General features: G+C 43.0%; 1 protein-coding gene across 2 annotated transcripts; it reads left to right on the top strand.

Annotated features, from left to right (window-relative positions):
• On the top strand, nucleotides 1-24,761 carry nyap2b (neuronal tyrosine-phosphorylated phosphoinositide-3-kinase adaptor 2b). 2 transcript variants are annotated; one of them, XM_061797106.1, is made up of 7 exons: nucleotides 1-887; nucleotides 2,926-3,120; nucleotides 10,676-10,986; nucleotides 15,840-16,913; nucleotides 19,680-20,981; nucleotides 21,799-21,902; nucleotides 22,098-24,761. In XM_061797106.1, exons 2-7 carry the CDS (start codon nucleotides 2,942-2,944, stop codon nucleotides 22,380-22,382), a joined length of 3,255 nt encoding a protein of 1,084 aa, XP_061653090.1. In that variant the 5' UTR covers nucleotides 1-887; nucleotides 2,926-2,941; the 3' UTR covers nucleotides 22,383-24,761. The 2 variants fall into 2 exon arrangements, with proteins under 2 accessions (XP_061653090.1, XP_061653091.1); XM_061797107.1 differs by having other exon boundaries at nucleotides 1-456.
• The last annotated feature ends 1,209 nt before the right edge of the window (nucleotides 24,762-25,970 follow it).

A 25,970-nucleotide genomic window follows, 5' to 3' on the forward strand; every position in this document is an offset into this window, starting at 1 on the left:
GCAAAACAGGCACGGCAGTCAAGTGGGGAAACATAAAACCTGAAAAATAGATGCGTATGAGTGCGCGTAATGAGGAGCTGAAGGCACTCAGTGAGGGGAAATGGTGTCAAGAAGCGGGAAGAGGGAGGAGAGGTCAAGAGGATGACGCTGTAGCGGAAGGTGGCTACAGTAAGCGGTGGGCGTGTTCTTGTTTTGATCTATCACTGGGAAGCCCGGTGTCATCTGTTGTGGAACAGAGTTGACAGTCCAGACCTGTGAGGACCAGGTGGGCAGGGGATGCTGTACCTGGGAGACCACACTGCTCGAGCCCTACCTCTCTCTGGATGAGGATTCTTTTCACCATGTGTGACACATTTGGACATTTTTTGCATTTGTGCATCTGACCAAAGGAATAGATTTTAAATCCGATTCGAAAGACTGTGAGTGTCCAAGCTGGAAGTGCAAGCAGCGTCTGAGGTGAGAGCACGTGTTTGTGTCATGCTCGTGGCGGTGGCGTTGGTGGCGGCGGGTGCGGTCTGCGGCTCCACTGCGTCGTCCTTCCCTCTCTAGCATGTGCTGATGTGTGGCGTGGTAAAGCTGGCACCTGGGTAGGAGTTTGGCAGCACCGGAACCGGAGGGGGCAGAGCTCCCCTTTTCCCCCTCGAGGGGAGGGAGCGTTGGGCCTTAAACCCAATGGCCCAGTTCGCCCTGTTCGCCAGCCTCATCCCGGGTCACAGGGAGTCCTTCTAGCAAGCCGACCAATCGGATCGTACAATGGATGGACATCTCTGTGGATTTAAGGGAAATAGTGCACTGGTGCTCCTGCAAAGGTCAGAGTGTGAACTGGACGCATCAGGTGAAGACAGAAGATATATTAGTAAACAAACCTGCGGGGACACAGGGCCACTGTAAGTACACACATGACATTAAAATGCATATAAAAGTTTGCATTTCCCTGTTTTCATTAAATGCAAAACAACAAAAACATCAGGCTGCCAGGTGCACGCTATGGCACCGTGTGCACGCATGCATGAACGCAACCGTCCGCGCACCCCGTCAGCCGGTGATTGGCTTGCAATCTTTTTGACATTGTGTCTGCAGAATATCCACGCTGCCCTTCTCCTGTCACGCGGTTGCCTGGAAACAGAAACTGTGCGCCACTTTCATTTACATCTCAACCAAAGTGCACATCTGTGTAACAACTGTTGCAGCCAATGTCAACTGGGGCAACACAGGCAAAAGCAGAGGAATGACTAGCTATAGAAAAAAAAAAAAGACGATGGCAGCAGAGTGAGTGGGGGGGAATTAGGTTTAGGTTACTGAGGTAAAAATGGGTTGCCGAATTGACAGGTTTTATGGAGATGAGCGAATAAGAGTAGCATTTTACATTGATGAGTTAGGACAATCCAATGTGAAAGGTTTGGCTGATGAAAACAGTGTCATAAACAAGCTGACTCCCGTGCTGACTGCTGATGCAGGTTTACGGGGATTAGGCAGACAGGCTTAATTCAGCTCAAACACTGTTTGAACTGTGCCTTCCTAGCGCTGCATCCTTCACACGTTGAACCGGTGCACTTCTGTCCTTTGAAACCTGAGTTGTATTCCTTTTTGAGACATTTAGATAGCTCAATATGCCTGCTCATCGGCGGTAAGACAGGGAGGGGGAAAAAAATACCGTATTCGGTGACCTGGTTTGCACTATGAGATGCCGACTGCCTCCCTGCCACTCTAAAATACATGGCAGAAAAAAAGTGTGAATGTGTAGCGGCAAGCAGATAAACCCAACGACCTCAGAGCCACGCTGGATTTATTCATAGACAGACACAAGGTAGACGGATGCCGAGGATGGTCAGACAATGGTCGGCCCTGCAATTTGGCTGCCCTCCAAGTACCCCCCACGTACCCCCACACACACAGAGGCAAACATACAGTTATCACTGACCCCCTCCCCCTCCCTATGCACATTCAGTGGTTCTCTCACACGTAAACAAGCATGAGTCTTAGGCTCATCTGAAAACAGTGACCTACATAACAACAGCAGGAGCTGTCTTCTCCTCCACCGCCGGCCTCTCCAAATTCACATTGTGCGCACATGTAGGGGTGAACGCACTCCCGTTCACACATACTCTGAACTCTCAATGTCCTCATTAGCCGCTGCATGCCTCATCTCGGGTGCAAAGTGGCTGGAAACAACTGAGAAAAAAGAAGCTGAGAAGGAGCAAATGAGAGGCACCGGTGTTGGTGCCGTTTTTGACACGCTCATCCACATTATGGTGCAATGCATGTCACTGATGCTGTCAGTTTTTTCTTTTTTACAGGAAAGGAACAACTCCAGTGCAGACTATTTTTAGACATCAAATATAAGACGCTTGTGCACACGTGAAAAACCACGCACCGCAGTCGGGTAGAGATTCATCCGTGCGGCTGCTCCCAGGAGTATTACATTTTCTCATCAGAACGCACGACACATTTTCTTACACATGAAAGCTCCTTTTTTTAGTTCCCATCAGAGTCACAGCATGGTCAAAGCGAGCAATTTCAGCCAGAGAATTCGCAAGCACCAAAACAGCCAAAACAGAAACTGTGCTGCAAATTTCAACATTGAACAGACGATCCCTTCACTGTTTGCATATTGCTGCAGTTGTTCATGTGTGTTTGCGGCTACTGCATGTATCTACATGTCACATGATCTTGGAGGATGTCGCAATCCTCCAAGGAAACGGACATAATGCAAAGCTCATTAGTAGCACAAATATTCCACGTAAACCCTAAGAAATCGTGAAAACAACAAGAAAGAAGAAGAGGAAAAATAGCTCAGCCATCTTTGGTTTTCTTCTCACTGAGGATGACCTTGAAAAATGAAGGTTGAAAGAAGAATCCCTGAAAGAGCTCCATATTTGTTCTACTATTAGGGCTATTAATCACACCCTTATTTTGTGCTTCCAGTGGAATCATTTGAAGAATGATGAGCTCCAAGGAGGAGGAAACTATTCGCTTCTTCCAGTACGTCGAGGAGAATGGACTGAAAGCCTACAACGGTCTGCTGGCTCAGAACCTGGACCACGCCAGGAATGAGAAGAATAGGATATACCTGCAGGAGAAAAACGACAAGAAGAGAAAACAGGAGGAAGCCATAAGGAGGTAGGATGATAATTTGACGCGCGCTCCAAAACAAGGGAGACAACAGCAGATTAAATAGCAACATTACAAGCATGTACAGTGGTGCCTTGAGATACGAATGTACTCAGCTCACTTTACAATAAGCAGCAGTTTGGCAGATGGTGAACAATTCTTGAAAAAAAGTGGTTTCAAGGTGTTTAATGCCACTCCTAGTTTAACTTTACTTTACTACTTAATGTAAAACAAAGAGAATTACATATGTATTTAAAGCAACTAGTGGACTTTAAGGAAAGTTATGACTTTGCCTTAATGTCCACTAGTTTAATGCTAATGCATAAGGAAATGCCAAAGACGGGCGACCGAATAGCATCAGGCTCATCTTTTTGCAAAATTGTCAAAAAAAAATAAAATAGAAAAATGTACCGGCATTACCAGATAACTAGCAACCCTTTATTGCTCAGTGACTGTTTTTCTCAATGTCTTTATGTCTCAAAAGTGTTCTCTGTCAATTGTCTGTCTGTTGTCGTACAAGAGCCGCTCCAATTACCGGAGAAAAATTCCTTGTATGTTTTTTTGGACATACTTGGCATATAAAGATGATTCTGATTCTGATCTAATCGCTACATCGAACACAAACACTACCGCAACACATGTAGACAGTAAATCTAACAATTTTTACAGACACTGGCATATATTCTTTCTCCTCTGCAAAAAATGACTAATAATACAACATCTTACTGAGTCACAGTAGTTGTGAAACTCCTACTTGTTTGTGTCTGATAACTGTATTATACTGCCTCGTTGTGGCCAATTTACACACAACAGAAAGAGCCGCAATCAATTAATCATGATTCACAAACTGTTTAATTCTTTGCATTTCGCTTAATTATGTTATTACTATGTTTTTATGGGTCCAATACTGTATTATAGAAATGCATTACAATTTTACTTTATTGTTTTTTGGGGGGAGGCTTAAACCTATTATAAACCTATGATGATGATTTGAGATGAAGTGTTTTGAGCTACGAGGGTGGTCAGGAAACAAATTAAACACATATCTCGAGGACGCAATGTACATACAATACTGTATGTATGTACAGTTGTGCTTTAGGGTGATTGCATGAATGAAGAGTATTAGCCTTTGCCCTGCATCTGAAGAGGTAAAATGCCACTGAGTTCACAGCAGGAAGAGGTTGTAAGAATTGGGCCAAGTGGCCGCAGGGTCCTTTGGGTGCAGGCAGTTTGCCACATTTGGAGGATTGCAAGAGCAGTCTACGCCCACCCATGATCTAGGGAGGATAATTAGTTTTTCACTTTTAGACTTATTTGGGACTAGGATTGAGGTCATCACTGCTCCATTTTGGGGGGATCTTTTAGAATTAGGAAAAATAGCGTTGGCCAACAGTTGACACATTCAGTGTTTTTCAGCTGGGACAATGTCGTCATTTGTGGACGTCAAACTGTATTGTCTTTGCAACCTCTTTCATGTACGCATCAACTGTTCCAAAAACTGAGCCTAAAAGATGCACGCTCTTGCAACGTGAGCGCTACGTGCATACGGCATGCTCGTTGTGGGGTAGGATAGGGAACAGTGAGTCATCGAGGAACAGGACGCACCGTGCAGAAGGATTTGGAAAGTTATTAGTGTGGTGACACAAAAACTTTGCACACCATGCCACCAGAACACACAGGAGTCACAATAAAGCAATCATATAGAGCAGTGGTTCTCAAACCTTTTACACCAAGTACCACCTAAAAAAAATACTGAATTCTCCAAGTGCCACTATTGTGACGAACATTAAAATACAGTAGCGGAGTAGAAACATGGAGGTCAGGCTTGATGAATTTACTTTAAAAACACAAATAGGAAAGCAAGGCACGCAGATAAAAATCTAAGTACGGAATAAAGTCCCCCCCCAAAAAGGTACAAAGAACACTGGGGATAAATTCATCACAACAGAAAAGAGAACATGACAAGGGAAACGTGACTACAGCAACAATGATCTGACAGAGACTGAACAAACCAGGGGAACTAAATTACAACATCTATTGAACATAAAAGTTAAATACAACTAAATAGCCTGTTCAAAGTCACTGGATGAACTGTACCCTATTCCAACTGACTTTAGACGAAAGGCAGACAACAGCCTGGACTGGTCACCAGAAAATCACAGGTGACACACAGTGACAGAGAACCATTCCCACATACTTTAAAATGTCCATGAATTGGAACTGAACCCACACTGCCTTCACGGAATGCAGGCAAGTGAACTACGGTACTGTCAGTGACTATATGCAGAAAAATAAATAAATAAAAACCAAGGAAAAACATTTTTATTCATATCAAAATTACTTTTACCCACTTACATTAAAAGCAACCACTTTAGTATTAACTATAGCATATTCTGGATTAACCTACTTAATTAAAAACTCAGCCATGCTTTGAGTGTGTTCCAATAAAAAAAAAAAAAAAAAATTCCTGTGTAATACCCCCCCCCCCCCCCCCCCTCCCAAATTTCTTTGATAATTCTCATATTGAAGAGGAAGTTTGCACTGTTCAAACTGCTAGCAAGATTTTAATGTAGCCTCACTTCACTAATCCCTCTCCCGCCTTTAGTATCTGACCACAGCCGCGCCCCTCATTAACGTGCTCAAGCGCAATTCTCAAACATTGACATTGCCGGGCATGCAATTATGAAAGTCGGTAGTTGTGATAATAGGTCAGAGAGAATGCATATCCAGCTCAGGCAAAATAGCAGTACTAGCAATACTAAGCTGATATTCGCTGTAAATAAACCAACGTTAGCCATGGCTGCTACGATGATAGCATGACTTGTAAATTGTAAGGTCTCTAAAGGAGTGTTAATATAAGTAAATGTTATCGGTTTGAAGTTGAATTTTCGGAATGTACAATCGATTAAAAATAAAAAAGAGGTCTGTCAAGCAGAAATGTTCCCAATTCCGCATCGACTCTGAAATCACTCAGCTGTCTGACGTCCCTTTGCTCTGCTTCTGTTTGCTAGTTTTATGCCTAGTTTTTGGCAAATGAGCCATGGGCGTGTTTTTTTTTCTTTTCCTGAGGTGGATATTCCACCGCCGGCACGGTGATGACTGGTTACCACATCTGCCTCACAGTTCTGGGGACCGGGGTTCAAATCCCGGCTCCGCCTGTGCGGAGTTTGCATGTTCGCGCCGTGCCTGGGTGGGTTTTCTCCGGGCACTCCGGTTTCCTCCCACATCCCATAAACATGCATGGTAGGTGACTTGAGGACTCTAAATTGCCCGTGGGTGTGAATGTGAGTGCGACTGGTTGTTTGTTTCTATGTGCCCTGCGATTGGCTGGCGACCAGTTCAGGGTGTACCCCACCTCTCACCCGAAGATAGCTGGGATAGGCTCCAGCAGCCCGCGACCCTAATGAGGATAAGCTGTAAAGAAAATGGATGGATGGATGGATATTCCACCATAGTTTAAGCAAAGCTCCTGAAGCCCAAGGGTACAGGTCAGCACAGGTATGCGGGGGTGTGCTTGCTATGAGTGTGCCTGCAAGTGCACGAGAAAGATTGACACCTAATCTGTCACATCTTCTGTCTCCGAAGAAAATTAACTGTAAGTGGCTTGCAGATTATTTGATTTTGCTTTTATTTGATTTTGCTTTTTTATAGCCACTCAGCAGAGCAAAAAAATACACGTGGCAAAGACCCCATAATTCCCGCTAAGAACCCAGGTTAAAATTGGCTTCTCCATGATATAGAAAAATCTTAGAACAGTCAAGATGTATAATTTCAACATACTTCCTCGACAGCAATTACTACTTTCCTATTAGCCACGGCTTTGGCAGCATTTTATGGCTTCTTAGAGCGTTACAGCAAGAGCACAAAAACTGTGAATTGGTGTGCTTTTCAGCCAAAAACAGACAAAAGCTTCCACAGAAAAACCGCAAACAGGTGGTGTTCACTGTACATGCATTCATATTGCTGAAAATCGTACCGTGCTTGACTTTTTTTGTGCAATTTAATTTCTAAACAGAAAACATTGATGCTAAACCGGTAGTAAAATCAAATTAAAAAGTGGGAAACAACATCTTGTGAAGAGGTCATATGACTTATAATGTGCTTCCACATCTGACACAGTGGTAAGACTGCATATAGTTTGTAGAGTCAGATTTCAACTGTACTGTATTTACTGTATTACTCATGCAACAGAAAGGACCGGATGGTAATTTGGTGACTGTTCCAGGGCAAGCCGATGCCCGAGGACAGAGGCGTCTACCGTCCTGTTACCCTTGCACTGTCTTTCAACTGTTGCCCAATGCTGAAATATTCATAGTCAGTCACTGGAGGACGCGCCTAAAAAAAAATAACTGGATTTTTTATGAGGCATATATGTAGGTCGATTAGATGACCCCCATGCCTCCACCCCCTCAAATCCCTCTGTTTTTTTTTCTTCATAGTAACTGACTGAGAATGAATGAGAGAGCTCACATTCACTGATATAAATATGGCTGCTTTTGAGTGCACGCGTGTGAGCAAAATAATAGATAGATTATCAGCGTGAGAGAAAAGCTAGGAAGCGTGTGGGAGCAAAAACCCTTCCAAGAGTAAGGAGGAGGGAGGCAGTGAGGGGGTGAAGAGAGAGAAAAATGTTTGTGATTAAATGTAAGCACCATTGCAGGAGATGGGTTTCTGCCTGGTGACAGCTGGAACAGCCAACGGCCAATCAGATCAACACGTTAGCTTCGAGTGAGGCCCGCCTTGTTGCCTGTCGCTACTTCCTATGTGGATTAAATATATATTATATTTTATTCGCACAGTCATGCATATAAACAGACGTGCATATACTGTACTGTACACATGCATTTTTAGGTTGTTTTGCTTTGTCTTATTGCACCTGTGCTCTGTCATCGTAGCCAATCACTTGGGCAAGCAGCCTATAAATAAACCTACTGGTTGGCACATATGTCGTAGCTCATATATTTGGATGCACAGATGCACCCAGAAAAAAAATAAACATGAGATTCAAGGATGATTATTTATTTATTTATTTATTTATTTATTTTACTGCTATCTGTACTGCAAAAACTCAATAGATAACAGTAAGGAATTAAGTAATATTTTACTGTATTTAAGCAGAATTATCTGCCAATAGAACAGTCAATTTTGACGTGCTAAGATTTCTTAAAACAAGTAACAATAGCTAGCCTCAAAACACTAGTGACCATCTTTAAGAAGAAGAAGAATATTTTATTGTCATGAACATGCATGCATGCACACGAAATTTTTTCTCTGCATTTAACCCATCACAGTGAACACATACACGTTAGTGGAACACACTGGAGCAGGGGGCAGCTACTGCATTTATACTTCAAAAAAGTAGATCTGTACTAAGAATTACTTTTTTATTGTAAAAGTCAATGTTCTTAATTAAATCGAGCATTTGCCAGTGCAAACACCCACCATTCATATTTTCAGCTAAACTTACTCATAGCCAGTAACTTACTTAATATTTTTAGTAAAAAATGCTTGAAGCAAGTAAAACACTCCTACACAAAAGCTGCCTGGTAAGAACAAATCTGTTGACTGACAAAAATCATATTTTGGCTTAAATTTGAGATAATTAAGCTTTAGTTTTTGCATGCACTGGCATTTATGTGCGGTTTTCACAAATAACGACCACATTGCAGTTCATTAAAAAAACATAAGCACTGTGAATCTACAGGTTGACGCAAGATCCGCCTCATAAAACAGTGCACATGCCAGACAGGCGCATGTGTGCTTTATTATTGTCGTTCTGTATCTTGTTTCTATGGGTACCGCGTTGCCAGGCAGATTACAGCTTGGGCCAGACCCCACCAAGCACCTTCTGTGCAGCAGCTGGCCGAGGGGGTGTCGGAGTCAGCAAAGTCACACACCCAGGGGTCTCACAACACACATATATACAAAAACATGTGAAGGGAGCTTCTTATTATGACATTCATTTTAGCGTAACTGAGCTGCCTAATGTTATCATTTGTTGTTACCTTTTTATTTTATTTACAATGTCGTTTCTCATTATTATTAATAAAAACCATAATAAAAAAATAACATGCAAAAACATTACGGATGTTGTGCTCCATTTTCTTCCGTGATGCACACATCCATTAACGTATTCCACTCAGACATCATTAACGCTCCATTCAGGCCAATCGTGCATTTATAAGGATTGATTGTGTACACGCTGTGATTCCATAGTGTCGTTATTAGTGTAATAATGTGAACGCCGTCGATCCTATCTGGAAATTAAACTCTAATCAATGATTTGCCCTGAAAGAGAAGTGGTTCCCAGGGGGCAGCGGCACAGCTGTTAACACTGAAGTAACGCTCATGTGACATGCATTGAAACGCAAGAGAGAGGGAGAGGGAGCGAAAGAGACAGAGACAGAAAGATTTTATATGTCAGGCGTGTTTTATGATTGCTGTATCCTGACAGGAAAAGCCTGGAGCATGGACGAACGAGGATGCAAGGATTTGATCAAAAAGTCACGTCCTTTTCATGATGTAATGTACAGTGCAGTCAACGGCCCCGCCTAATTGTGGTTTGCCATTCACAAATTCACCTTTCCACATTTTCATTCGTTATTTTTCTGCTATTTGCTGAAAAACACACAAATTATTTGTGCTCTTTCTATAATGCCCTAAAATGCCACATGATGGCGCCAAAGCCCTATCTAATAAGAAAGTAGTTATTGGTCTCAAGGAAGTATTATTGAAGTCGGTACTTTAAATCGGGGAGGAGCTAAGTTTAGCCTGGGTTGTTAGTGGAAGTTAACCATGTGCATGCATACTTCTGGTGCATTTTTCTCTAAATTAAATAATGTCTAAGCCATTTATTTTTTAAGGGTAACGTAAGGGGAGTTTGAAATGTTATAAGCGTTTCGGGTATCATTGTTTATGGTATATTTACAGTGTTCCCTCGCTATATCATAATCTATCGATTTTTTTCCTGATCGTTTATGGGTTTTTATAGTATACTTACTGTCTATATGGTTTCTACGTAATTTTCACCTATTACCGGTAGGTCTGGAACGTATCCCCTGCAATAAACAGATTTACTTTGTTAATATAGGCAATTACAGAGTTTTTCGCTTTTGATGGCTTTGGAAGCAACAGATGTACTGCAGACAGATAATATAACAATACTCACAGGGATATATGCTTTATCCTCTCCAAAGAATGACTAATCATATTGGAGCTTACTGAGGACTGACCCAATGTCCACTAAATGGACAATTGTGACAAAGTAATTGTTTACATTCAATTTAATTTTTAATGAAAAACAATATTAGTGCTATTTTCCTCATTAAAAACAGAGAGATGTTTTTTTTGGGGGGGAGGGGGGTGCTTGAATAGATTAATGGTAGTTCCATTCATTTCTATAGACAATGATGATTTCAGATATGAGTGTTTTGAGATACGAGCTTGGTCATGGAATGAAATGAACTCATACCTCAAGGCACCACTTTACGTGAAAGTTTTATGGCCTTTGCATGTACAGTATATACCGGTAATTGCAAGTGTCTCCTTTTCCCCCCTTGTGTAGGACGGGGGAGGACATAGCAACAGAAGGCAAGCACTTACGTATGGGCTCCATCACCATGCCAGACCCCCAGGAACGCATGCCCATGCCCCATCCGCACGCTCTAGCGTGTGGGCAGAGCTTCTCTGTGCGCTCACAGTCCCTTCACTCTGTGGGTGGCAACAGCGGGGGCGGAGACGAAGAGGTGGGGAGTCCTACGTCCAGGAAGCAGCCCCCGCCCAAGCCCAGGAGGGACCCGGCCACCAAGCTAAGCATGTCGTCTGAGGCGGTGGACCACAGTCCCGTGTCCGCCTGCCGTGGAGACAGATGTGACGGTGAGTGGTGGTGGCACTTTGCACCAATCCGCGGCTCTATATTTAGCTCCTCTCTGAGGTGCCCTCTTCAACCCCGCTTCTCCGACAATGACGTGACATCGAGCCGGCTAGTCCGATTCAACCATATTCACATACAATTGGATGAACAGATGCCGCACTCAATGGATGTAAAGCAGTGGTTTTCAAACCTTTTACATCAATTGCCACCTATAAAAGCATATTTAGCAGTCCAGGTACCACCAACATGACCAACATTACAATACAGTAGCATTGTAGTATATTTAATATAATTGTAAGCCACCGGGGAGAACATGCAAACTCCACGCAGGAAGGGCCGATTTCAACTCACGACCTCTGAACTCTGCGGGGGCTGCACAATTAACAATATCTGTTACCTTTTCATAGGTATTTTGAACTGAGCTTCCAGCTACACTTAACAGAATGGACATATCATTAGGTATACCTCCAATGTCTAATGAGATTAAAAAAAGATGTACAGTATAACAATATTGGAGATGGGCATAATCATTGATTAGTCAATGATTTGTTCATTATAAGAAATGTGTCAATGGTGCGGAATTTCTTTTTGACTAATTTAATCTTGAAGTAAATGAGGTCAAATGGATTGATTACCTGTTTACAGGAAGCAGAAAGGCAATGGGAATTATTCATTCAGAATATTTGAGTCATACGCCTTTAAAATATTCATATACAGTAATAGAACAAAACAAAGTACTTATATAATACAGTGGACCCCCACATAGTTCCGGTTCAGCACCCGTGGAGTCACCTAGGTATATTCCTGCTTATTCAAGTATTTTTGGGGGTTAAAAAAATTAAAAATACAAATCCATCCCACGACCTCCGCTTATCCATGGTTGGATCACAGGGGCAGTAGCCTGAGCATACTTCCCTCTGCCCAGCCGCATCGTCCAACTCTTCCGGGGGGATCACGAGGCATTCCCAGACTAACCAGGAGACATAGTCTCTCCATCGTGTCCTGGGATCTGTCCGGAACACCTCACCAGGGAGGCATCCTAACGAGATCCCCGAGCCACCTCATCTGGCTCCTCTCAATGTGGAGGAGCAGCGGCTCGACTCTGAGCCCCTCCTGGATGACCAAGCTTCTCACCTTATCTGTTTTTTTTTTGTTTTTTTTCCCCACGCAATTGTAATGGTCAGCATTTATTCACATATGTTCGCTAGTAGCAGTTGGTTCTGGTCCCAAACCCCCTGTGAATATAGGGGTCCACTATATATTATTTTGGTTACATTATTTGGCCATATCAGATGGGCCAAATATTAAAATTATCAATTAAGAACTTTTTTACTCTTCAGCTTCACTGGCTAACTTCGGCCCAGCAGATTGTGAGTGCTCATGCCGCTCATGTATTGTTTTTTGTTTTGGCTGCACAGTCAGTGGGAAAAAGACATGCCTTGACATTTCTGTGACTTTGTTTAAAAACTGTTACATAGTTTGAGGCAAATAGCCAATTAAAGCCCAAACATTTATTTTTTTCTGCTTTCAAACTGGTAAGATGAAATGTAGCGATGGCATAATTGAGATCTAGTAGCAGCACCCTGCAGCAATGTCAGTCTGTTTTGGGCAAAATAAACACAGTATGCTCATTTGGCCACGGATCAAAACAAGGGCTTCATTATTGTAGCCTCTGTGTTCTAAAGGCTCTGATGGAGAGGATTGGACTTCAATGAGTTGAAATAAAATGTTTCCCCCAATGAGCATTTTGCATAGAGCGATCCACTGTGATATTGTTGCGAGTCCATTTCAGTTCTGATGCTTGACTGCCAATGTGATGCGAAAGGACTCGCCCAGCCTGGCTGAGATTGGTGGGGATGTCCGTGTGTGCACACAGATCTTCCTTGGGCACCACGGCAACCATCCCACAGAAACAAGACCCCCTCTTGCCCGGCCAATCATAGCATCCCTGCGCAGCTCAGTCCAATAGGACTGCAGAGATGCCGGAGTCTGAGGCCGTCCAGCCAATGGCGGCGTAGCTGTGGGGGTGTTCCTGGCTGAGGGGGAGGGTTGCGTGCACTGTCGCGGGAAGGGGAGGAGCTTGGTAGAGTAGAATTCATTCAGGAGTACCGAATGACCTAGATTTAATTTCCCCCAGGATGGGGGGTACAGTGTTGAGGGTAAACACGACAGGGGAAGGGAGGGGTAGGGAAAAAAATAGCAATCGAGGGAGAGGAGAAGGGACAAGGAAGAGATGTCACGAGCAGTGCTGAAATGGATCCACCAAGCAAAGAATGCAGCTGCTGACCAAGGAACACACACGCATGCCTGCCACATAAAAATGCATGAATAAGATCACATAAATATTACACTGAATTCATAATATCCACAAAATCCTCTAAAGGAGTGATTTCCAAAAACTCTGACATGAGAGCTCATCAGATAATTCACAGGAAATCATCCAGTTTCCTTTAATTGGTGCAAAAATTACTTTTTTTTTTTAAAAAAACATTTATCTGTTCATCTATCTATGCCAGCAACGTACAATGACACGTTGAACATTTAAATTCTCTTCCACTAGATGGGAGATGGTAGAATGGACATTTGTATCCACCTGTTACCATTCATACAAGAGAAATTTTCCCCTTTTCTATTTAGTGTCTCAACACAAGAATAAAGTCTCAAAAATGTTGCAGATTTTAATTTAACAAATGTTATGTTGGTTCAAAACCTTTATGTAGTCTCATAATGGCGTTTGACGTATGTACTTTTAATAAATGCTCCCAGTGGAAACTTCTTGGGAAGTATTGCATAAACAAAAATGACACTGGCCGATCCATTTTGAGTTTTACGGACAGCGCCATTTGTTTCAAATTTTCTCTTCCTTTATCGGTCCTTTTCTGAACTTTGTCTTTAACTCAACTTCCACACTGAGTCTTTCTCTCTTTTCCCGGCTCCGTCTCTCTTCATCTTTCTTTGTCTGGTCTGCGTGCAATCACTGATTACCACCTAAGATGCAGACTTGATTGTTTGAGTACGGGTCCCATAGGATGGCCTCACTCGTATGTAATTGGTCTGTACGTTTCTTCACTACCATAAAGTCTGTAATGGTGTGTCGCATGGGGCGGGTTGTTGGGTGTGAATGTCAAGCCCTGCTTTTCAGTAATTTCCCATTCCACCGTGCCGCCTCTAAAGATACAGTATATTTGAAACTCAAACCACTAGTTTTCCCCTGAAATGTGGACGAGACAATCAACCAGCATGTCTACAAAGACATCATGCATCGTTTACCTCATTCAGTTTGCACTCCAGGGGGATTATTTCGAAGGGAAAAACTTTTGGATTGGAAATATATCTTTTGTGACACCAGTCCTGAAACTTTGCTGACGCAGCCCGTAGTTATAGTTAATAAGCAATCGTTTCTATATATTTACACACTTCCAAACTCACTGACTACTCCTTTATTACCAATACAGAAAAATATATATCCCTCCATGCATTCATTTTCTATACTCCTCGTTCTCCTAAGGGTCGCAGATGAGCAATACCGGTAAGTTCCATCACACAACGTTTGAGCATGTGTACAGTTGTGTTTGTGTGTGCGTGTGTCTGTGTGATGACAATTCTGGTGAGTCATACAGTTATGGGAAGTATATTTGTGTGTCTGGGCCATCTGCTGTCTGAATTAGTAAAGGCACAAAACCTGCAGCTTGAACATATTCTGCCATGATCTGGCTCTCAGCAACACTCAGCACCAGCGGGCCTGTCAGCGGAAGGGGCACCCTGATCGAAACATCTCAGTATGTGACCCACAAATACACATTTACTAACAACTGTATGATGATGGTTCAATAGAGCAACGTGCAACACTCTGAGGAGATGACGTACTCTACTGCAGTAACTGGTCAAGCTAAACACATCATATAACCTCACTGCACCACATCAGAGGAGATTCACGCTGCAATGCCACGTCACCACAATCAGAAGGAAGCTCCAAAGCGTGTATTTGTGTGTGACCCAGATACCGCAGTTTCATACTGCTCCGCTGCTGTATATGTGGCCTAGAAACACGCATATGCCTGAACCATTCCCACATACCTGACTCCAGATACTGCCCTTAACCATGCACATTGACCTACATTTGACCCAGTGAATCATACAACATGTTGCATTGCATTAATGCTTAAAATTTGTTCACTGATTCATTAAAAAAAAAAAACACAAGCGCCCGTCAGTGATTGAAAAAGAAAGGCCCATAGGAATAATGGAAATAGTCAGTCAAACACACTTTCCTTTACTTCTTTACCCTCCATTACGCATCTGACTTGTCAATGTTATTTGGTACAAAAGTTAAAAAATAAGTTAACCAATGTAAGATGACGAATTTAAGTCTTATTCCTTTCAATGTAACTCCACTTAAACTTCTACTGTATATAAAGGCCTACCCAGTGTTACCTTGACTTACAAGTCATTCCGTGACTGAGCTCGTAACCTCAATTTACTCATACCTCAAATTGTGAGTGAGACGTGGGATGCTGGTCGGATGCTGTTACGTTCTCTGCCGCCATCTGGCAGTGGCGTATCCGAAGTTCGCTCATATTTCAAATTTTGGCTTGCAAAACAAAGACAAATAATACCACTGTAGTCTTCATCTTCTCTTATGTAGTTCTTTCGTGGTAGTTCCATCTTTTGGAATAAGTTTTACCAAAAAGCCATGGAAAAAGCAAAACCCACTTGTTCTTGTGCTTGCTGTACTGAGGTCTCTTGAGATGCACAAGTCATGAAATGCATCTGTCTATGACTTCTGCAGTAAAATGGATACATGCAAATTGTTACAGAGTGCATGATTGAGTTTCTCCATCTTTCTCTCTTGCAGCTCAAGGATGTAGTGAGGAGTGCCGGAGGGTGCCACCACCCAAACCCAAGAGGAACCCAAACACACAACTGAGCGTTTCTTTTGATGAATCATACATCAAAATCCACGGAGGCGGCGGAGTGTGCCCTCCCAAAGGGCTCCACCGCACCTGCTCCCCGTGCGAGCGTAATGCCTCTCCGCTGCAGAGCGACGAGAGCCCCACCGACGACTGTGAGGATGAACCCGTCTACATCGAGATGGGCGGGATAGATGTCGGTGCGCGAGAACTCTCAAAAAGCGAGGACGAGGAGCCAGGGGAGTCCGTGTATGAGGAGATGAAGTACCCCATGCTGGATGATATGGAATACCGTACGGACCCGGTGGGATGTCGCTCGGCATGTCCTACCCCTGCACCGTATGACCCTGAACCTCTCAGTCGATGCTCCACTCCGAGAAACATTCCTTTCTGTGACATTCCAGCACCGTTTCCCAATTTGCTGACCCACAGGCCTCCACTGCTGGTGTTCCCCCCAGCACCGGCCCAATGCTCACCCAACTCAGATGAGTCTCCCCTCACCCCACTTGATGTCACCAAATTGCCAATGCTGGAGAACCAATCTTACACCAAATCGCCGACCTCCTCTGCCGAGCCGCCCTCCTCTGCGCACATCCGCAGAGAGCTCACGGCCACTCCGACCCTCACCGTCTCTGGGCGCTCCTCCGCACCTCCCCTTCCCTGTACTCTCTACAAATCTTCCACCTCATCTTCCTATCAGCGCAGTCACTCAGCATGCCCATCGCCAGTCAGCATGGGCCGCTGCCTCACCCCTTTGAGCCTCATGCGAACGCCGCCTTTCGACGCTCCAGTGCCATTTCCGGGGGGTCTGCCAAGGAGCGCCTCGGCCACCCCTCATGGGAAAGGGTCGCCGCCCCAAGATGGCGTGGGGCGACTACATGGCTCCATGCAGAATGTGTCGACAGGGCGTTCGCGGACACCCACGAGCCCGCTAGATGAACTGACCAACCTGTTTACCACTGGAAGGAACATGTTGAAGAAAAACACCAGCGGGAGAAAATCCAAAGAGCCCGGAGAGCGTGAGTCATTTCACACATTTTCCTTAAAAATCAATGGGTATCATCCACCCTCATAGAAGATGATGAGAGCTAGCAATTCCAAATTCAAACAGACGCTCCTCGGTTTACAATTGAGTTCTGTTTCAATGGCCGCAACATAACCCATGTTTTTTACGTTGCGCCGTAGATAGGCACCTAGACACTAATTAAGTCATGATTACAGTAAATATTGTTATGTAAAACACTTATAGGCCAGATATGCAGTATATAACGTCTTCCCTTTCGGCTTAACCCTTTTCAAGGATTGGCACACTGAATTATCCTCTTCCATCTCTCCCTGTCCTCTGCATCTTCTTGTCTTATTCAAGCTACCTATCAAAGTCTTTCCTCAACACATCCATAAATCTCCTCTTTGGTCTTTCTCTTTCCCTCCGACTTGGCGATTCCATTTCCAGCTTCTACTGATATAGCCACTGTCTCGCTTCTGATCATGTCCAAACTGGTCTCTCTAGCTTTGTTTCCAAACCTTCCAGTGTGTGCTGTCCATCTGATGACCTCAGTCCTGATCTTGTCCATCCTCATCAGTGTCAAAGAGAATCTCAGCATCTTCAACTGTGCCACTCTGTCTCCTATTATCTCGCCATTGATACCATCTCCAAACTATACAGCATGGTTTATCTCACTACCATCCTACAAATGTTTTCCTTTAGCTGGTGCTCTTCTGTCAGAGATCACGCCTGACACTTTCACCCACCCGTTCCATCCTGCCTGGACTCTCTTCTTCACCTCTCTTCCACATTGCCATGGACATGGATTCTTAGGCCACTGCACAAATGAGTTCATCGTGTACCGTACATAAGCACAAATTATTGTATGGCAGGACCGTCGTGAATTGAGGACCCACTGTAATAATCTACTGTATCAATGCAAGGAAACAGCATTCTAAATAATGTGCTTTGGCCAAAAATGAAGTAGGTTTTAGGTCCACTTCACCCAGATTTTGCATTGTCCAGTTGAAAACTAAGTGAAAGATAAATTAGGCAGCTTTATCACTCTTCTCATATAGGGCCATAGCATGTGCTTGTGGCTTCCTATGCGCTCTTCTATTTGTTTTAATCTACGTGCTGCAGTGAGCCAAGTCTGATACAAATAGTGTTATTAAAACTGAAGGGATTACAGTGGAAAGCAGGCAGCAGGTCTTTCTATCCGCCCTGTGACATAAGGGTGTTACACAGGATTCCATTTTTTTTAGTCCCAAGAGCACTTGAAATTGGAGTACAGTCTACATTGTGCAAAATAAATTATTAGTAGATATTAGGTCAATTTGAGACGTTCCACGTTTCTAATTCATCAAGACATAAATCATACAAGAATTACAAACAGCCCACAAAACTATCCTTACTCCTTACTCTTACCAACTACAACATAGCAACAGTGGAAAGAAAAAAAATGCCTTTCTTATTTGTAGCTTCCCTCCCTCTGGGTAGAGCAGCCAATCACAGATCAGGACATGCTGGTGCTTGACGGAGCAACACGCTCCTGATGTGCACAGAGCATAGCACTCAACTCCAATCTAACACCTCATCGGAGCATTACAGATTTTCTTGCCTGTCCAATCACAGTATGGTCTACTTAGAGCTCTTGCCAATCAGATTGCTGCTGCAGCTTTTACTCTTTGCAGGCAATTTAGGGCGTCTTGATGTTGACATTAATGGAACTTGAATTTACCATATGTCCAAAAGTAAGGCACCTTTGCGGTTTTATTATCAATTTTATTATTTCCAAATGAGGAGATGGAAAACATTACATTTCAAAAATGTATTACTGTGAGCTCAGCTGCTGTTGTTTAAGACCATATGTTCATTCAGCAGAACAGACATTTAAATCATTAGAGTAGTCGCACAATGTGTGTGTGTGTGGCGGGGGGGGTCTGTTGGCGTCCATCTCAATGCACACACAAGCACAATCATGAGCATGGAACATAATTTTTGTCTCTCTCCCAAGCATCAACAACTAGTTTGACCCACTTACCAACTGGTTAATCGCCACACACGCGTAGACATAAAGATCGCATATGTGACCCATGCCTATGCTTGGTACTATTACGTAAGAGCCCATATAGGACCACGGTACCGCCTTGTGATGTGCAGAGGTGAGCTATAATGTCTTTATTGTGTTTCTACACATACACACACAGGAATGTAATGTGTGGAAACACAGTATTGTCAAGGAATGATCTGAGCGTATCATGAAGACATAAGAAGCAGGTTTCAGCCAGAGGCACTGTTTAGTGTTTAAGGATGTGTTAAAATAATAATTTATGTATTGTAGATGTGCCACTTATACTACTAACAATAATACAGCTAGTACTACTAATAATAATAATAATTTTTGTGCAAACCAGAAATCATAATACTTACAGGAATTTCTTTTGGTACTTTGTATGCTGTTAGTGCCACCTAGAGAACAATTTATTGTAACGCAGCAATCTGAACCAGACTGTCCTGTTAATATTCTACAGGAGAGGGCCACCATACTAAAACATATTCAGTCCAACACGACACCTCTGAAAACTAAATTACTTACTTGATAGTGTGATTCAAAACTTTTCATTATCTTTGAAAAGTCACAAATTATGCTGGGATTTGCATGTCATGAATTTGTATCTACAAATTGAGGAACCTCGTGTATCATTCAATAGTAAGCGTGTAAAAAAAACATTTGGATGCTTAAAGCTCTCGATTAAGTTAATCTCTAAATATGTGTACTTTTTCTTTTTATTTACAGCTGAATTGAAAAGTAAGTCCCACAGTGATTCCAAGCGTGAAGGCAAGGAACGCCACAATCACAGCAAGGACTCCAAGCGAGACCCTAAGGAGCGCCACAGCAAAGAGTCCTCTCATCGCAGAGACAGAGACAAAGACAGAGACAGAGAAAAAGATAGAGACAAAGAAAGGGATCGATCCAGCAATGTGGAATCACTGTCTCACAAGCACAACAGTAAAGAACGAAGCGGTATGGATGCACCACCTGTTCGCAGGGACAGCAGAGACAGCAGAGAACAAGGTTACAGCAGTGTGGAGCCCATTCCAGTTAGATGGGATTCTAAAGACCGGAGTGGCAGTTCCGTAGAACCAATTCCACTGATAAGAAGAGACTCAAAAGATAGAGGAATTAGCAATGGAGACCTGATGCCGAGACGAGACAGCAAGGACAGGGGTGCAGGACATGGAATGGAGTCTTTACTTAAACAGGAGAGCAAAGACAGAGAGAGGCTTCTCGATCAGGCACCAGAGTTGTTACCGAGACAAGACAGCAAAGAGAGTGCAAGGAATGGTGTAGACTGTAGACACGAAAGCAGAGAGAGACTGCTGGATCAGCCACCGGAGCTCTTACCCCGACAGGATAGCAGGGAACGAGTTAGGAACGGAGTCGATTCAAAGCACGAAAGCAGAGACAAGCCACCCGAGCTCCTAGCCCGACAGGAGAGTAAAGACAGATTTAGAACTGGTTCAGAATACAGGCACGATAGCAAAGACTATCGTCCCGATTTGTTACCCAGACAAGACAGCAAAGAGAAGGCGAGGAATGAAATGGAGCACAGACATGAGGGCAGAATAGACCAGCCACCTGAGATCCTTCCCAGACAAGAAACATCCAAAAGCAGCAACACTAAGGACAGGGTCTCTGAATCCAAGCATGACAGCAGAGATAGGAACATCCAGAATGGAGCAGACCTTCCACCACCACTTCAACCCAGGCAGGACAGTAAAGATCTGAGCCGATCTGGCCTCGAAGTAAGACGAGACAGCAAGGACCGAAGTCTGAACGGCTCAGATCAGCACCAGTATGACAGTAAAATCACTAAGAGCCCTACTTCGAAGGAGTACAGGTATGACAGCAAAGAAAGGGGCTATAGAGCTGACGGAACGCCACGGCGAGAGAACAGAGCAAATCACAGCATGGAGCCATCGAAAGCACAAGAGAGGAATAGCAGCACAGTGTCGGGCCAGCATTCATCCACCACGACGCCTATTCACAAGAGCAGATCAACTGGTAGCCCCCCAATGACTGTGGGCACCGGAAATGGTGAGGATCCATTACTAAAAACAATATTGTCCACAGATGTACTGTATGTACTATACCTCTAGGGGTGGTGTTACTGGGCTCCTACCCATAAAGCTACTAGTTTTGTACTCTTAACACTTCTACAGCTTGGGCTCATACCGGCTGTACAGTTTGCGTCAGTTCGGCATAGGTACTCAATCTTTTGGCTTCCATTCTCCTCAGAAGGAGAGGCTAGGAAACAGTCAAAAATAACTACAGAGTATCGGACATCGTCAGGATTTTCTTCAGCATTTCAATACCTATGTGGCTAAAAACTCAATTAGAATGTATGTAGTTGTTGTACCTAGTAAGACCCGGTGATGGTGGTCGAATTTATGGTGGGATGCAATCAGTACCTAATAAAACTTTGGTAGCCTTTTATTTGTGTACTAACCAAAGGCAGAAGCGAGAAAGCTCCAGTATGTTTAATCAGAAATGAAATATTCGCAGAAAAGTAAACAGCAGCAGTGAAAAGTCTAATCCAAGCTATACCGTGGTGACCTAAACTGAACTAGTGGTTAGCATATGTTCCTCATAGTCGAGAGGTTCAAAATTCTAATCTCGTCTAAGGCCCTCCTGTGTTGGGTTTGCATGTTCTCCCCGTGCTTGCGTGGATTTTCTCTGGGTACTCCACCTTCTTACTACAATCCCAAAACATGCATGTTAGGTTAATTGAAGAACATTTTTCAATAGGTGTGAATGTTCCTATGAATGGTTGTTTGTCCTTAGGCAAACAGCCCAGGATGTATTACGTTCACGCCTCTAACCCAAATTCAGCTGGTTTTCCTTGTCTTTGTAGATATGAAAGCAGCACCTAAATATGCCCGCTCACCTTCGATGTCTGCTAATCCTTCTCCAATGGGGACGCCACAAAGGAGAGCAGCAGAGACTCATCAGAGCCAGGTAAGCGCATACGATTTCAAAACTGCCACCTGTCCATAAAATTTCATTGATAGTAGTCGTATCATTTTTGCGTATTTCTGCTAATTCACTAACACACAAACCAACCTTGTGCTTTCATACTTGGAGATGGTAGTCACACTTAACGATACTCAAGACTTAACTCAGTGAAGTTGATAGAATGTTGCTGCCCCTCAGATGCCCCAGATGCCATGGATATGCGGAGACACCACCATGCTGGAGCAGATCGAAAGGAAGCGAACGCTCTGTAAAGAAATCCGCTCCAGACAACATCCTCACCTGCAGAGGTATCAGGAGAGGCCTCCTCCGGACAGGAGTGAGGACAGGCACCACGAGCGGAGTCAGTGCAAGCAAGAGAGCGCCTCAGTCCTCCCAGCTTGTGGGAAGAGCAGTGGGACCAAAAAGATCCATCCTCCTCCGTATCCGACACAGACAACTGTATTCTGGGACACTGCCATTTGACTTGATACAAACACAACTCACATCTGCCACACAACCCAGAATGATCCCCTTCCTCTCCCTTTGGGAACTTCAAGACAACCAATTAGAGCACCGGAGGGTGATGCTCGCTGATGTCAAAGGACAATGGTGTTACCATAGCAATATTTCTGCTTGTTCAGGTTGTCATGTTTTCTTATCATCGCTGGTGATATTTGATATTTTTCTATTTCATGTGGCTGGATTCTTGTAATATAACTAGTAGAGTAGATATTTGATGAATAGATATTTTCTAAATCAGATGGGGATTAAAGAGCATCATAAATTATGTATAGTAGATGTAGATGCCATCTAACATTTGATATTTTCGTTTTTTTTGTTTTTGTTATATTGGTTATTTTGAGTTAAAATAATCTATGAATACTTGTCCTGTGGGAGCATAACTTTCTTATGCCCAACACTTTTTTGTGCTTAAAAACACTCAAATGAATGGTCTATTCAGTTTTGTCTGCATTTATTTGACATTTTCACTATTGTATTGTAAGTTAAGGAGTTGTGTCGACATTAGGGATGGGTTTAATCGATTGTTAAGTGTGCAACGGATTGTTGATTAATTGTGGTTTGAAGCATTTAAGGCAAAATGGAGTGCACTCAGCGCTGTTGATTCAGTCTCACCTGGTTCGCTGTCTAAAGAGGGGCAACACGGCAGCTATCGGAAGTTCAGCTAAATCCACACAGGCAGCATTTTTTTTCTCAATTCAGCACTGTTAGCAAAACAAGTTCAGCACAATCAGAGAGATTCTCCCATCCCATGAAAAGAACAAGAACATGTGTCCCGTTGTCAATCAAGGAAATGTAAAATGCCCATCCCTAATGGACATGCTTCAGATTTCTATCCTTGCCTGCTCCAGTTTGTTCTACAATGCACAACAGTCATAGCTAGAACAGAAGCAGGAATCTTTGGGCAATTCTGTTTGTCTATTACGGTATGAAGTCATGTCATCAAATCCTTTGAAAGGGAAAAACTGTAGGCAGAGTGTAGTAGGTTGGCAGAGAAAGTGTGATTATTTCTGTAGTATTTTACGACACCAATACGGGTGTGTCGGAGAGGTAGCAAATTAGAATATACATTATTAACAGTATAATTTCCAAAACCAGCCAAAGCCTGTTTTAAACGAGAAACTGTGTGATTGCACTTTGGATGGGTTGGTTATTAGAAATGAGGTTGGTGACAACAGTTGGCTTATTGAACGCAGGCGCCTTTACTTTGCCATGCACACTGCAAATATCAGAACACAGTGTAAATACTTGATGCCAACAACCAGCCTGTACAATCAACACCTGAGCTTTTAGAACATGTCTTGATTTTACTGCAGATTATAATAGCCATATGCACTTGCTTAAGAAATACCTTTCAAGATAATGCTTGTATACAGTATATATTTTTGAAAATGTGACAAGTTGTAAGCTGTGCCATGTGCATTTTATTTGGCAGGGAAGGTAAAAGATTCATTCGGGATTGGCTGTGTGTAACACGCAGTCACTGACTGATTGGTTGTCCCTGGATATATTGCGATTGGCTGGAAACAAGGACCTATATCATGGCAAAGGCAAAAAAATTAATAAAAAAGTGAATCTAAGGACAGGGGTTGCACAAAGGCCTCCGAATCTCTAAGGTTTTCAGAAGAAAACTGCACTGCCCATCATTGTTCCATCACATCCAATTAGGCTGGTAACATTGACCCCTCTCCCTCTGCTCTCTCCCACTACCTCAACCTCAACCTCCCACTTTCATCATCTCAATTGGTCCCATTTTGCACATTAAAATGCAATGTCCACATTGCCAAATAGTATGGGTTTGACAGCTGAGCTACAGTACTCAGAGTGCAAGTGCAGTAATCCTCTCAACACCACAGAGGTCCCGCTGTGTTGTACCCGTATGCGTGAGCGCGTGAGAGGGAGTGAGCTCTGTGTTTGTGTGTGCCTAGCTACAATGTATGCAAGTTGAATCTACAAGAAAAAAATATGATTGTTTTAAAATGTTAACTTTGCCCCACACCCATAATATTTGGGAAGGCGGGGTAGAGTTTGGAAATGTAATAACGATGATGTACAATCTTTTTGTGTGTATAAACGTGCACTGTGAAAAGGTAGAGAGAGCACCACACTGTCAGAGTCCTCTGTCTTATTGCACTGAGTGTTCTCTTGTTTTGCGTATTTAAAAAAAAAAAAAAAATTAAAAAAGGAAAATATGTTTGAAGGGGAAAAAAAGTACAGTATTCTGATTGTCACTTGGGTTTGTTAAGAGAAATAAATAAATATGAACTTGAAACCTTCCATGGGGGGGGAAAAAATGACTGATTGTGAAATTAATTATTTTCTACTACAGTATTGATGCAAACAGTAGAAGAGGTCAGCAAGCAATGACATAAACTGACTTAAATTCTAATATTTGTTCTTTGAAATTGTATTGCAATGTATATGTATATAATTTATGGATTATTTGTAGGTTTTATCATTTTAACTGAGGACGAGCACAGTTTGGGTGACAGAAATAAAAGAAGCATTTCATTAGTATTTGACCGTGAGGACATGTAAAAAAAAAAAAAAAATAGAAAACATGAGGTTCTGAGACAAGTTATCAGCCACCACCATCCATCATCCATTGGTGATAATGTACAATTAGCAAAGTCATCATCTGTAAGAATATGTGTTTTAAAAAAAAAGCTCATTCTAAAACTAAGTCATACTCACAAGTTGATTTAAACAAATGCATGAAATGAGTTTGTCATGGTTTGTTTCCCTGTTCCTCTTGAGCGCGTGTTAAGCGAAAACGTGCTAAACTAAAGCAGGAGCTAGGCTAAAGCGTGTAGCTAAGGCAATGCTAACTGGTGTTACTTTAGATGCTAGCAATCACTTAGTTTTAGGTAATTAGTACAATGTCAAAACACCATTTAGTAGAAACAAATGCATTCTGGCGTTACCAGACACTGGGGTTTCCTTTGTCGCATAACAGGCATATTGACACTTTTTTCAGTCCAACTGGCAAATCAGCAATGGACTAAACCAAAACCTTTTATAGCAAAGGTGACTGGGGTTGTACCATATTCTGGCAAGGTAAAGGGGTATTTTACTAAGGTTGTCATAAAATGTTTTTTACAGGCTACAATTGTGTAACTTCATGTTTTGATGAGTAGTTTAATATTAAGTGATTTCAACAACAAAATGAATTATCCATCCATCCATTTTCTGAGCCGCTTCACCTCACAAGGGTCACGGGCGTGCTGGAGCCTATCCCAGCTATCATCGGGCAGGAGGCGGGGTACACCCTGGTTACCAGCCAATCGCAGGGCACATATAAACAAACAACCATTTGCACTCACAGTCACACCTACGGGCAATTTAGAGTTGTCAATTAACCTACCATGCATTTCTTAGGGATGTGGGAGGAAACCGGAGTGCCCGGAGAAAACCCACACAGGCACGGGGAGAACATGCAAACTCCACACAGGCGGGTCCGGGGATTGAACCCCGGTCCTCAGAACTGTGAGGCAGATGTTCTCACCAGTCGTTCACCGTGCCACCCAAATACTAACTGAAATACTACCAGTA

Source organism: Phyllopteryx taeniolatus, chromosome 14, assembly GCF_024500385.1.
Source record: "Phyllopteryx taeniolatus isolate TA_2022b chromosome 14, UOR_Ptae_1.2, whole genome shotgun sequence".
NCBI classification, from domain to species: domain Eukaryota; kingdom Metazoa; phylum Chordata; class Actinopteri; order Syngnathiformes; family Syngnathidae; genus Phyllopteryx; species Phyllopteryx taeniolatus.

Coding starts and splice junctions, on each gene's coding strand:
- nyap2b (XM_061797106.1), top strand. CDS start 2,942: ATGATGAGCTCCAAGGAGGAGGAAACTATTCGCTTCTTCCAGTACGTC. Junction 3,121..10,675: donor CAGGAGGAAGCCATAAGGAG/GTAGGATGATAA, acceptor CCCCTTGTGTAG/GACGGGGGAGGACATAGCAA. Junction 10,987..15,839: donor CCGTGGAGACAGATGTGACG/GTGAGTGGTGGT, acceptor TCTCTCTTGCAG/CTCAAGGATGTAGTGAGGAG.